Below are 13,364 nucleotides of genomic sequence, written 5' to 3'. Positions count from 1 at the left end.
AATTTAATTTTAATGTATTGATAGTATAAAATATTTTATACAATAATATAATTATATCCGTTTTTTAAAATAATTTTACATGGCGAGTTATTTTTATTAATATCGCACGCGCAAATGTTGGCAAGTTAAAGAAATATGGCGAGAGCAACTGTGTAAAGAAAGGGAGGAAGAGGGTACACACCGAGTGGAAAAGTGAGAGTCCGGTTCGGCAACAGCTTTTTAGTGTAGTTGTTCCCGGTTCCCTATTTCTCCCGTTCCGGTCCACGACCTCGTCCTGAACCGGGCAATTGCATTATTCACTCTCTTTCTTCTGCGAAATTTCCTTTCCTTTCAATTCCATTTTCGTCCCTCAACACAACGACCCCTTCCCTTCAATGCTCTCCACAATTCAACACGTCGTGGTCCTTTCAACATTCATTCGTATACTTCTCCTCCTTTTCTACACATTCACGATTTTATCCTCTTGCCGTGATCTTCACATTTGGGTTTAAATACATGTATATCTTAATTGTAATTTAAGAAACTATTCTTCTTTTTTGGTTGTTGGTATCACAGTCTGATCAGGTTTCCGGTTAATCGGCGATCTGCCTCTGGTTTCTGGTCTCATCGTTTCGGTTTCTTTATGTGGGGTTTGGGGGCACAGAGACAGAGGGTAACAGCACAATCACCATCAATTCACAATGTCTATGTCAGATTCCGATTCCTCATCTTATGCTTCCGATTACAAAAACTTCAAACAAATTAGCCGCGAGCGTAAGGCCCTCTCTCTCTCCCTCTTCAATAAGAAAAGGAGATAATTATTTTAGATTCCGTTCCGTGATTGATTTGGTTAGAGTTATGAACTCTCTTGAAGTTTCTGTAATTTAGTACCTTTCTTTTTTTCTATCCGCATTTTTGGTTGTTGAAGTTGATGCTGAAGTTTATTCTGTGCATTTTCTCTTTTTGCCGACATTGGTTATGATCCCAGTGAATACAATGTATTTTGTGTTTTGGCGCATGAATGCTTGAATGGTTTTTGTTTGGGGTGATTTTTTTTTATTAGTAAAAACACCGTTTTGAAGTGAATGCAAGCAAGTTAACGCCTTAAAACTTGAAGCTTACTGGCAATGGCACCTGTTTCTGGAGATAATAAACAGATTTAGTTGCTTTTGGAGGGAGTTCTATGGAGTTTATCCTAATGGGGAGTGAAATCTTCTTGATCAGGTGTATTGGTTTTGGGATGAAACTGGTAATCTTTGTTTTTCACTTATGTTGCTGGAAATCTGAGTTTAATTATGGTATGTTGGATATGATGCTTTGCCTTACTGAATGGAGATGCTAATTGTGGAAGGATATCGTGTCACAGTGGATATGTTTTAGACCACTGTGTCTGAATGCGTTGTTATAATATATAGCTGGCAGAGATTTTCACAGTTATGGTGTTTAAAAGAGGAACTATCTACTGCTTCTGCTATTTGAGGAACTCTATCGTCCCGTTTGAGCTCAAGCTCCCTTCTAATGGGAACGTTAAGTGGCAGCACGGTTCTTAATTTCTTTGCTCTACTAAGTTTGCCCTATTGATTGATGGATACTAGGATGTTGACTTTACTCCTCTGCAGACATTTTTCTAATTCCATGTTGCATAATTCAAAAATTTTACATTGGCTGTTGAAGTCCTAACACAACCCCCTTTTTACCTCCGGGCTTGGGATAGGCCTTGTAAACATAGCAGAGCTTAGCTGCCAAATAGAAACAATGCAGGCTATTTCTTACCTTTTTGTCAATGTGGGAATTATTAAGGTTGGAGCAACTTCCTGAAACATAGAGGTTTTACGAAAACTTGAGTGAAATTTCTTTTTTCTTGGTGGTGTAATATGCATACTATATTGTTACTTGGTGACTTATGGTTGGAGAAGAATTATAGAACTCAGGGTAACTTATTGAAATTATCTCTCTTGGGATAAAATGGTCTTTCTAGATTCATAGCTCATGGTTATTATGGAGGCTCTCTAACAGATATGTAAAGAGACTGCATTATTTTGTCCTGACCGATAGCAGATAGACAGATTTGCAAATATATTTAATAGTTTAATAGTTTATAGTTCAAGTGGTAATCTTCAGCTAGTGATTAGTATTGGAATCTTTCAATTCCCCCTTCACATTTTCTGATCATACATTGCCTTAAAAAAAACGTTTTGCCTTTTTTTTCCTGATCTGATCATCCAGTTTAATATATGTGAACTAAAATTTTCTCCAGGATTATTACATGAAATGCTCAGGTCTGCAAAAACTGGGGATTCAAAATCAACATGGAAGGTACAAAATGCCTTCAATCTCATAAATCATGTCTCCGGTTTTTAAATTGCACTATAGAGGCAACTGGAGTTACCCCTTCTATCTATAATTTTCTGGGAATGGATATTGCCACTCCTTTTTTTCTAAAATTCTGCAAACATACAATGCAAAAAAATCATATATGGAGTGACATTATCAAAAATGGGAGTGGCATTATTATTTCCCTAATTTTTTTCGTCTTTTTTTTTATTATTTTTTTATGATGTTGATTATTGGAAATGGTCAAATTCATGAATCTTCTCTTCTGAATATGTCACCTTGTTAAATGACGTCTCTTCATTTATTGGATATATGGCTACATGTTGCACCCTGAATGTCTCGCAGTAAGCAGCTAAAGGAAATGGGATCATTCATCATTATGGATTCTATCTCAATTTTTTTTCTGGACGGATGTGCTATTACTAAATATTAAACCAGCTCCAGAGTTTGTTTACCCTTGTTTCATTGGTTGATTGCCTGCAGGTATTAATAATGGACAAACTTACTGTCAAGATAATGTCTCACTCTTGCAAGATGGCTGATATCACTGATGAAGGTGTTTCATGTAAGAATCACAAGATTGCTTTTGGAGATTTCACTTTTCCTCTTTCTGCTCTCTTTTTAATCCTTTATGTTCATGTTGATAAGCTTCTCCAATTGATAAAAATTCTATATCTGCATCCAATGATTTATTTTTTTACCCCATTACTTCTCTCTGATTTGTTGTTTTATCAAAAGAATAAAAAAAGGTGATTACATGTTGTAGTGAGTAGTGGTAACTCTGAGAGAGAGTTGGGAGCTGTTCCTAAATTTGGAATTTTCTTTTTTCTCTCTTGTTGAGGTAAAAGAGGAGACTAAATTATTCTGGTAGCATCTGCATTTTGCATAACTAGTTCCATTTGTTGCATGGAATGACATTTTGCTGTTCTTTTTGTAGTGGTGGAAGACATATACAAACGAAGGCAGCCATTGCCCACCATGGATGCTATATACTTCATCCAGCCAACTAGAGAGAAGTACATATCCTCTTTATTATGCTTGTGGCATATGTAATGAATTATCTTGCATTAGCTTGAGAGTGTTCCTAGACTAATGCATAATTCTATCAGTAGAGGCTGATTTCTTAGCTGTATGTCAGTTACTTTTGCATAATTTGTTGGTTCTACTGGAAAAAACTAAGGTTGTTGCTGCTGAAGAATAATTATTCTGTACTTTTATGGCTACATATTAAGTTTAGCTTTGTTGGTCATTCTAACTAATCTGTGCTGTCAAGTCTTATAGATATTGTCTGTACTTATTGATTGTCTCTCCTCATTTCTCTTGACAGCATCATTATGTTTTTGTCAGACATGTCTGGGAGGACACCCTTATACAGGAAGTATGAGTTTTTATATTATCTCCTATCTGTTAAATTTCATCTTGACTTCCACTGTTGGTTTTCAAGCATGTTTTGTACTATGTTCTTGCAGGGCGTTTGTTTTCTTTAGTTCATCTATATCCAGAGAATTGGTGATGGAGATAAAGAAAGATGCGTTGGTGTTGCCTCGCATAGGTGCTTTAAGGGAGGTGAATATTCTTTATTTTAGGATCTATATATTGCACTTGAATTGATATTTTTATGCCAAACAATGTATTTTTGCTGATTGTTATTTTCTCTACTAACTTGACACACTGCAGATGAATTTGGAGTATTTTGCCATAGACAGTCAGGTATGTTCTACTACTTCATTTCACTTGCTTGTCTGTCATACTACTACATGTTATCTTTGTTCATGATTTTAATGAATATACTCATTTTTTCTTCCCTTTTAGTAGTAAGCGTTAGTATATTTCAGAACTTATGACATGTAGAAGTTTTCGATGAGTTTGTCCACTTCCAGTCCATGTAACCATGGAAGAGACTTGAGAGTTGAATGATAGATTGGTATGTTCTATTGTTCTTCCAATTCAGTTCATGTTAATTGGGGAAAAAGAAAACCTCTCCAGGTACAAATTAAACAAACAAGAACCTATGCCTGTGGCTGGATCTGCGATATTTGGGGCCAATTGTCTAACAAGGATTAAAGTAACTTGTTCTCACAGAAGTAAAAGGTTGAAAAATCATGATGTGTGGTTCGAATGTGATAGTATGTGTTTAAATTAGCTAAAGGCTCTATTTGGGGTGAAATTTTTAGGCATTTGTTTGAGCTTTTTACAATTTATAAAGAGCTTTTTCATAAAAAGACAGCTGTAAAAATAATTAATAATGAGATAAGATTAAAAGAAGAGAAAATTAAAACCCAGGAAAAATGCTGTTTCAGCGTTTCTTTCATAGGTTAGAAACCTTTGTTTCTGATAAAATAGCAACCATGCATTTCCGACTAGGTGAAGTCAGATCCCGAAAAGAAGGTAGCCCAGCAGGTTTATCACCTTGTGGGGTTTGATGAGGATATAGGGTTTATGGTTTAGGGTTTATATATATATATACTTACCTTTAAAAAATCTCTAACAAAAGGGTATAAAGGGCTTTTTTTTAAGTTCACAGATGCAGACATCCATTCTGTGCTAGACATTGTTCTTTATGATTTTATTCATACCACACTAACTAAAAAAGATAGTAATATGTAAAGCTACATTATTGGAATGCAAAATTCATGAAATCTATTTATGGAGGTTCCTTCCCTTGAGATAAATATCAACCATCAAATGTGCTAATAAGGAATTGTTTATTAGTTTTAATTTCTTCATTATCTGATATTTTTGAGTATATAGGCCATTCTCTGACTTTTTAGTGATTCTCATTTTTCTGGTGTGTAATTTTGGTCAAATTAACGCAGGGTTTTGTCACCAATAATGAGAGAGCTTTAGAGGAACTGTTTGGGGACGAGGAGAATCATCATAAAGCTGTTGCATGTTTAAATGTGATGGCTATGCGGATTGCCACGGTTTTTGCTTCATTAAGAGTATGTTGTCAGTGATGTTTGACACTCTGTGATACGAAGACAAAAATTGTCATCAATGTTCTATAACTGAATCATATAAGTTTGTCTTTAGGAATTTCCTACAGTTCGCTTTCGTGCTGCCAAGACCATCGATGCAACAACGATGACTACTTTTCGTGATCTTATTCCAACAAAGCTTGCTGCTGGTGTCTGGGACTGTATCACAAAATATAAAAAAACTATACCTAATTTTCCTCAGACTGAGACCTGTGAATTGCTCATCATCGATAGAACTATCGATCAGGTTTCTTATCTCCATGTTTTGGTCACAGCATTGGACTTGTAATTTTAATTCAACTTACTGTATTATATTGCTTACAACGAGGTTACCATTTTGGATGTAGATTGCTCCTGTGATACATGAATGGACATATGATGCTATGTGCCATGATTTGCTAAATATGGATGGAAATAAATATGTCCATGAGGTATCTTCTAGAGTTTCTTTTCGTGCCCATTGAAGATTTTTGTCCACTGTCTTGTATATGAACTCAAATCTATTGCATTTGTAAGGTTCCTGGAAAAGATGGTGGTTTACCTGAGAAGAAAGAGGTTCTTTTGGAAGATCACGATCCTATATGGCTTGAGCTTCGCCATGCTCATATTGCAGATGTAAGTTCTGCTATTAGTTTTTAACGCATATGGTAGTTTAGGCTTACAGTCAAGTATGTAAGGTCATCTATACTATATTACACTTATGGAACATGATGACATTTTGATATTCATGCCCTTGCCAGGCTAGTGAACGGTTGCACGAAAAGATGACCAACTTCATTTCAAAGAACAAAGCTGCACAAATCCAACATGGTTCAAGGTGAGTGAATCCCTGATAATTTTTCGAGTTCGATTAATGGCAGCGTAATGTAAAAGATTGTTGGTTAAGAACTAATTGTATTAATGGTAGTATGATATAATGAAATAAATAAAATATTTGCCTAATTCTGTAGTTCTTATGTAAATGCTTTCCTATGTCATGATGATAATTTCGTAGCTTGGATGCTTAATTTTGTGTGACCATGTTGGGAAGAAATCTTGTTTCTCTCCTATGTTGTCAAGCCTGATGTTACTCTTATATATGTTACCATTTAATATCATTATTTGTCACTCCTCCATCACCCTATATTACCACAATTAATGTATTGCAACTGTTTCAAAATAACATATGCACTATGTGAATGTGTTATTTGATTGTTCAGAATTTGTTTGGGTGCCATACACAAGTGGTCTTGGTCTACTTAACACCATGAAGCTAAAAATCCAGCAGACTCCTTAGGTATCCCTTTGCACATTCATCCTTGGGAATGATTTGCCAATAGTACCCTCTATTGTACTGAAAATGAATTGCACTCTTAATCACTTGATCCGTAGAGGCTATTATGATATCATGTCAAGGATTAACACTCCTAAAAGCCGAAACTGATAGGTCTGCATGCAATTGGTTTTGTATCTATCATAAATCTCACCTGTTGTATAAAACGATCAAAGTCGGTAATTGGAAAATAAACAAGGCATGTTTATTTCCTAGTTTGAAAGAATATACTGTTAAGTACCCAAGTGAAGAAAATAAGAAGAATGAGGGAAAATAGGCAGTTAAGTTTTTGAGAAGAGAATAGTAAAATGGCTCCTCTAACGTTTATTTACTGTAGAAAAATGGAAAGAAGGAGAGTTGAAAATGAAAATAGAGTGGCACGAGCTGATGTAAAAAATAGGGTAGCTGGAAAGTTAGTGGGGAGGGCGTGAGTGAGGCATGAATTCTGTTATAGGAGAGAGGATTGAGAATGTATATAAGAGGGTTGAAAGGAATTAGTAGGGGAAGAAAGGATGTAGGCTGGGTAGAGGCTACCTTGATCTCTACCTTTTAGTATTTTGCTCTTCCCTGAATAAATCAGAGATCTGGAGAATATCACCCTTATATCTTCCAGCTCCTCTTATTCTTGTCCATTCTCTTCTACTCTTCTTTCTGTGTTCTTGCCTAATCCTAATATTTGTGGAACCAAGCTCTTACATATACCTGTTTAGTAAAGAGTAAATCTGGAGTCTATTGTAATTTTTATTCATTCAACTAGTCAGTGTCATCATTAACTTGACACAACTTTGCATTTCTTTTATAGAGGAAGTGGTGAAATGTCCACAAGGGACATACAGAAGATGGTGCAAGCACTTCCACAATACAGTGAACAAATTGACAAGCTTTCCCTCCATGTAGAGGTTAGTTCTTTTGTATGGCAATCCAGATAATTAAAGTAAAATGGTGCTGTCTTCACTTGGAAGCTACCTAGAAGAGGTCTTCTAATACATGTTAAAATCTTCAAGGAAATTCTCAATCTTGTAATACTATATTTGTATTGTGGATTGGTGGGACAATTAATTTTGTTTGCTCTTCCCTCACCACCTCTTTGCTAAAGAAAGCACATAAAAAATGTGGTGTCAAAAACAATGAAAGCCATTGCCATCTTCCCTTGGTTTATTGCTGCATCAGCAGGTTCCCTACCTTGAAAGTTACTGTGAATCCTAATTTACAGATCATAATCAAACCAACTGTGTCCTATGTATCGTTGAGTATTTATTATTATACTAGAAGAAAAAATGTGCCCATCATTATTTAAAACTTTGATGATTCATTTGTATCTTTTCATGTATGAAGTATTATCTAATTAAAAATGACTATTGTGAACATTTGAATATTTGTCATTATTTTAAAATAGTCACCAAAAAAATATATATATTATTTTAAAATATGGATATCCATCAGAAGTTTCAGTTGCTTCCATCATGATTCTTGCCATTGATTACTGAATAAATGATCTTGTGTTTAAACTTGTTACATATTTATGAAGCTTGTTCTTTCTTCAACAATTGATTGACATTATTAGAGTTTGTGTGTGTTTCACTTTGTACATGAATTATGATATTGAAGTTGGTTAAGATAATGGGTTTTATGTTTACCACTGTGCACTTTTTTGTCCAGATTGCTGGAAAAATTAACAGAATCATTAGGGAGTCGAGGCTTCGGGATATTGGGCAACTGGAGCAAAATCTAGTTTTTGGAGATGCAGGGATGAAAGATGTGATCAAATTTTTGACCACAAATGAAGTAAGTAATTCTAACTTCTAAGATGGGAAAAGAAAGGGATACACATAGTTTGATTAAGAGAAAACTCTCTGTGCAAAATAATTTGTGAAATTAAAAATGAAACCACTGCCTTTTCATTGGTTAAATTTCATTCTAATTGCTATTCTTATGCAGGATGCTAGCCGTGAAAATAAGTTACGCTTGTTAATGATACTCGCAGCCATTTATCCTGAGAAATTTGAGGGAGAAACTGGTCTAAATTTGGTGAAGGTGTAGTTTTCATAGACTTGGTGGCAGCTACATTACCGCTTAGTGTTCATTTAAAATGTCAAGGAAGAAATTTTATGATCTTTTGCCTAATCTCTATTGGTGGCTTGCCATGTTTTTATCTTTAAAATGCTTTCAGGTAGCAAGGTTGACAAATGAAGATATGATTGCGATAAATAATTTGAGAATGCTTGTGGGACAGCCAGAAGCCAAAAAGACTTCAACTGGTGCATTTGCTCTTAAGTTTGATATAAAGGTAACAGTAACTTATAGTACAAATATGTGACCTTTCAATGCTTTAGTTAAGTCTGAAACGTGCTTCTTTAAGTTGTCAGAAAAAGCGTGCAGCAAGGAAAGATCGTTCTGGTGAAGAAGAGACATGGCAGCTGTCACGTTTTTATCCCATATTAGAGGTATAAATTAAGTGAATACGATTTTAACACATTAAATTCATATTAAATATTAACTTTACAAAAATTTCATTAGAAGGGGAGTATACATAAGTCAACTGTTGAACAAATTTCACACTTCTTTCCTGATTTGATTTTGAACATTGCATAAAGGATAAGTTTGAAGGTTTGTTTTTCCCCCTTTTAATGTATATATGTTTTCCAGTTACATAAAGAAACATGTAAATATGCTGGTTAATTTCTATACCTTAAAAACTAACCATAAATAAAAAAAATAAAAAATAAAAACCAGAAAGGGTATTCACTAAACAGTTGTTTACTACATCTTTTAATCTCATTGTAAAGGAAACAAAAGCTAACTTCATTTTTTTTTAGCATGACAATTTTAGTCAAAATATTTTACTATTGTTCAAGAAGTTGCTTATGAAGCTTTTTCTTAGCGTCATATGTGATGAGTAGAATATCTATTATTCAGGAACTCATTGAAAAGATCAACAAAAATGAATTGTCCAAGGAGGATTATCCATGTTTAAATGACCCAAATCCAACTGTCCACGGTGTTCCTTATGCTCAATTACATCAAAATCCTCCTGCTCATTCCATGAGGTCAAGGCGCACACCAACTTGGGCTCGACCTCGAGGCTCTGATGATGGATATTCAAGGTTTTACTTTCTTTTCTCTTCATTAAAAAATTGTAATATAATAAATGCTTTTAGTGTTAGCTTATCCACGAACTATGGTACTAATCCTCCTTGCTTATTTGCATAAACTGGCTTAAGCTTGCCATTATGTAGGTAATTTGTAGGACTATCATGCATCAGACAAAATTGGCAATTGTCCTCTGGTTTCAAAATATTCATTTAATTTTCATCTTTTCCTGCTGTCGCACAGTGATTCGGTTCTCAAACACTCATCCAGTGATTTCAAGAAGATGGGACAGCGGATATTTATATTCATTGTTGGTGGAGCAACCAGATCTGAGGTCTGAATAATATTGATTTGATCGAATGAGGGTGTCATTTAACCACTTTCCATCTTTTCTGTTCTCTGATATATTGTTTTAAAATGTTCAGCTTCGGGCTTGCCACAAGCTTACCAGTAAGCTGAGGAGGGAAGTTATTCTAGGGTCGACAAGTCTCGATGATCCTGCAACATTTATTACGGTATTGCATCTTCCCCTTCCCCCCCAACACCCCAGTTCTTTTTTTTTTTTGTTCTATTTTTAAATTCAGTTGTGCTTGCAATTCACCTGAACGATCGCTGCAAAATATCTTGTTTTATTGCAGAAATTAAAGTTGCTAACGGCATTGGATGATCTCCAGATATGATTCTATGGGCTTGGAAAGTGAAAGATGAGATTATATTTGTCAAATATTGTTGTATTCGTAGAGTTTAATCATGTCAATATAGCAAATTCTTTGAACATTTGAGCTGTGCTTCAGCCAAGCTGCTGAGTGACAGATTGTGCATATGCTAGGAATTCTTCATTGGTTAACGACTTAACGGTTAGAGACGCATTTTACTTTTTTCCCCGCTTCCTTAATATAAATATTTCTGGCAAGAGACTCATCCAAATTGGAATTAATGAAGTTGGAAGGAAACTTGTGTAGAGGAGAGATGCGGAAAATTGTAATGCTAAACAATAACACCATGTTTTCCATGGAAATGTTGTTTGAGAAGAATTGGTCGTATCAAATGTAAGGCACCATATTATTCTTTTTAAAGTGAAAGGATTGATAGAGTGATAAATTGAGAGTTTAATGATTATTGAATTTATAATTTCTATTATGGGTGGATTTCTTTATCCTGATTTAAGGGTGATAAAAATCAAGGTTTTAAAAACTAAATTGATTATTAATTCGGTAAAGTTAGAAGTTCAAAGATTCAATTGAAATTAAATCGGATTAAATCAAATATAATAAAATAATATATTTATATATAAAATATATTTTTAAAAAATTGGTTAATCGTTAAAAAACTGTATAGGTTCAACTTTTAGCTGAATTCTTGATTGGGGTTTTTACTTTCAAGTCTCAAACCCGGTTTGACCCGGCCGGTTCGACCGAAAATCTAGTCACCCGATCATCTACTCGGGTCGAGTCACCTATTGAACCATACAAGCATGAGACTTGGTGGAAATCGATTCGACCCGGCTGGTTTTCATCAAAACCGACGATTCGGTTAGTTAATGCAACCCGGTCCGGGTTGTGGTTTTTTTTTTAAATTTACCTGCAAACGGCGTCGTTTTCAGAGGCTTTCCCCTCTCCCCTTTTGTTAAAACCTAATCTGAATGGAACCCCCCACTCCCAGCCTCATCTCTCTTTTCTCCTGACACTCCACGGTCTCACTCATGCCTCACCCTCACCGCGTCACTCTCTCGTCTCTCCCCTCACCTCGTCAGTCGTCACTTTCAGTCTCTCACAGACTCACCTCATCACTCTCTCGGTCTCGCACTCATAAGCTTGTCACGATCTCGTGCTCCTGCATTCGCTTCGTCGGCGGCAGAAGCAGATGGAACCAGTCAAGCAGCTTCTGCTTTGTTAGGTGGTGGTGGTGGTCATTGTCTTCTTGTTTCGTCGCGGTCTCGGAACGAATCAACCGGGTGAGCTCCGTTTGAATTTTCGACCCTGTTCTTTCACTAGTTTAGTGTCAAATTTGAATAAATTAGAACAGTTGTTGAACCTGAGCAAATTTTAATTAAAGTTGTTGAATCTGGTGGTTGTTGCTGTTGTATTTGATTTTTCACAATTGTTGCTGAACATGATCAAATTTTTTGTTGCTAAATAACATTATTGGATTGAATTTTGTTGTTGGATATTAGAGTTGAATACTTGAATAAATTAGAATTGTTGTTGAACCCAAGAAAATTTTAATTAGAATTGCTGTTGAATCTGGTGATTATTGCTGTGTATTTGATTTTTTACAATTCCTGAACCTGAGCATATTTTTTGTTGGTGAATAACATCATTGGATTGAATTTTGTTGTTGGATAACTATTCATGCCCTGGGTCGAGCTGTACGACCCATGCTGATCGAAGATAAGTCGACCGACCTCTTCAGGTCAGGACTACCCGATCTCTTCTCAAAGAGTTCGGCCACAATCACCATGGGAGCCCAACGCAAGCCCAATAAAGGAGCACAGCCCAAATCTAAAGGCGGCAAAGCCTAGAAAGATAAGGCGGCTCCCTAGAAAGATAAGATAAGATGACCTCACTCAAAGATAAGATAAGATAACTATCTTATCTCAAGGGTAGGTCACTCCACACCATTATAAATACACTGGAGCACCCAAGTATAACTCATACTCTGATTCTACTAAAAATCTGCTTAATACCCTTGCTAACTTAAGCATCGGAGTCTCTTGCAGGTACCACCACCCTCTGGTGACGGCGCCACCACCAAGTCCAACAAGTCGGACACGGCGGCTCTGGCCACCATACAGAAGATCTAGTCCGAGATCGACCTACAGTTTTAGGTAACCCTCGGAACATTGGCGCCGTTGCCGGGGAACCTGGAAGTCATCCCATCATCATGGCGGACAACCTTGACAACGACCACAACTCAGATCTAGAAAATAGAACGCCGCAGAAGGATGCAGACACCACACCAAAGGAAATGTCTCAACCAAACGGAGACAAGAACTCACCAAAAACACAAATCCTGGAGGCACTTCAAGCTCAACAAGATCATCTCAAACAACTCGAAAAGGAGGCTGAGCACCAACGAGAAGCCGAGAAGGACCTTCGAAGGGAAACTAGGTGGCGTTAGGAGTTAGAGGACAAACTCTTAAAACATGAAGCCGATCTAAAAACCAAGACTACTCAATCCAGTCATGAAGATAACCCCCGCAAAGATCAAGACCCATTCACCAAAGAGATTATGAAAGCCAAAATCCCAAAGGACTTCAAAGCTCCCGACATGACTCCGTACGACGGCACATCAGATCCAATGATATATCGGGTCGTGTATTATTAGCAAGATACATTAGCGTTCCAATGACACTAAGATATGGAACTTCAGAACCAAGTGTTCCGAGGGTTACCTGAAACTGTAGGTCGATCTAGATCGAGATCTTCTGTGTTGGTCGGAGTCGACGTGTCCGGCAAGTGTATAGCGGCCGGAGCTGGTGTGTCTGACTTGTGGAACTGAAAGTGCTGCTGATCCTTTGTCCCCAGAGGGTGGGGGGTACCTGCAAGAGACTCCGATGCTTAAGTTAGCAAGGGTATTAAGCAGGTATTGAGTAGGATCAGAATATGAGTTATACCTGGGTGCTCCAGTGTATTTATAATGGTGAGATGTGGCCTCCTGTGGATAAGATA

The 13,364-nt window shown here is 36.5% G+C and overlaps 1 protein-coding gene across 1 annotated transcript; it reads left to right on the top strand.

Annotated features, from left to right (window-relative positions):
• Window positions 1–252: 252 nt before the first annotated feature.
• LOC107487604 (SNARE-interacting protein KEULE) lies at window positions 253–10,794 on the top strand. The gene is made up of 22 exons (XM_016108274.3): window positions 253–420; window positions 556–753; window positions 2,237–2,295; window positions 2,797–2,878; window positions 3,251–3,329; window positions 3,641–3,691; window positions 3,783–3,879; window positions 3,991–4,023; window positions 5,130–5,255; window positions 5,347–5,538; window positions 5,639–5,722; window positions 5,808–5,906; window positions 6,032–6,108; window positions 7,406–7,502; window positions 8,263–8,388; window positions 8,542–8,637; window positions 8,774–8,890; window positions 8,970–9,047; window positions 9,520–9,707; window positions 9,937–10,027; window positions 10,119–10,208; window positions 10,332–10,794. The coding sequence occupies exons 2-22, from the start codon at window positions 681–683 to the stop codon at window positions 10,371–10,373; spliced, it is 1,977 nt and encodes a 658-aa protein (XP_015963760.1). The 5' UTR covers window positions 253–420; window positions 556–680; the 3' UTR covers window positions 10,374–10,794.
• Window positions 10,795–13,364: the final 2,570 nt, after the last annotated feature.

Source organism: Arachis duranensis, chromosome 1, assembly GCF_000817695.3.
Source record: "Arachis duranensis cultivar V14167 chromosome 1, aradu.V14167.gnm2.J7QH, whole genome shotgun sequence".
NCBI lineage: Eukaryota > Viridiplantae > Streptophyta > Magnoliopsida > Fabales > Fabaceae > Arachis > Arachis duranensis.
This window is presented reverse-complemented; position numbering and strand designations above follow the sequence as displayed.

What these genes read in the sequence shown, in the direction of transcription:
- LOC107487604 (XM_016108274.3), top strand. Translation starts at nt 681, where the DNA reads ATGTCTATGTCAGATTCCGATTCCTCATCTTATGCTTCCGATTACAAA. An exon ending in GTTTTTATCCCATATTAGAG is followed by an intron (nt 9,048 to 9,519) that starts GTATAAATTAAG and finishes TCTATTATTCAG; the next exon opens with GAACTCATTGAAAAGATCAA. An exon ending in GTGGAGCAACCAGATCTGAG is followed by an intron (nt 10,028 to 10,118) that starts GTCTGAATAATA and finishes TAAAATGTTCAG; the next exon opens with CTTCGGGCTTGCCACAAGCT.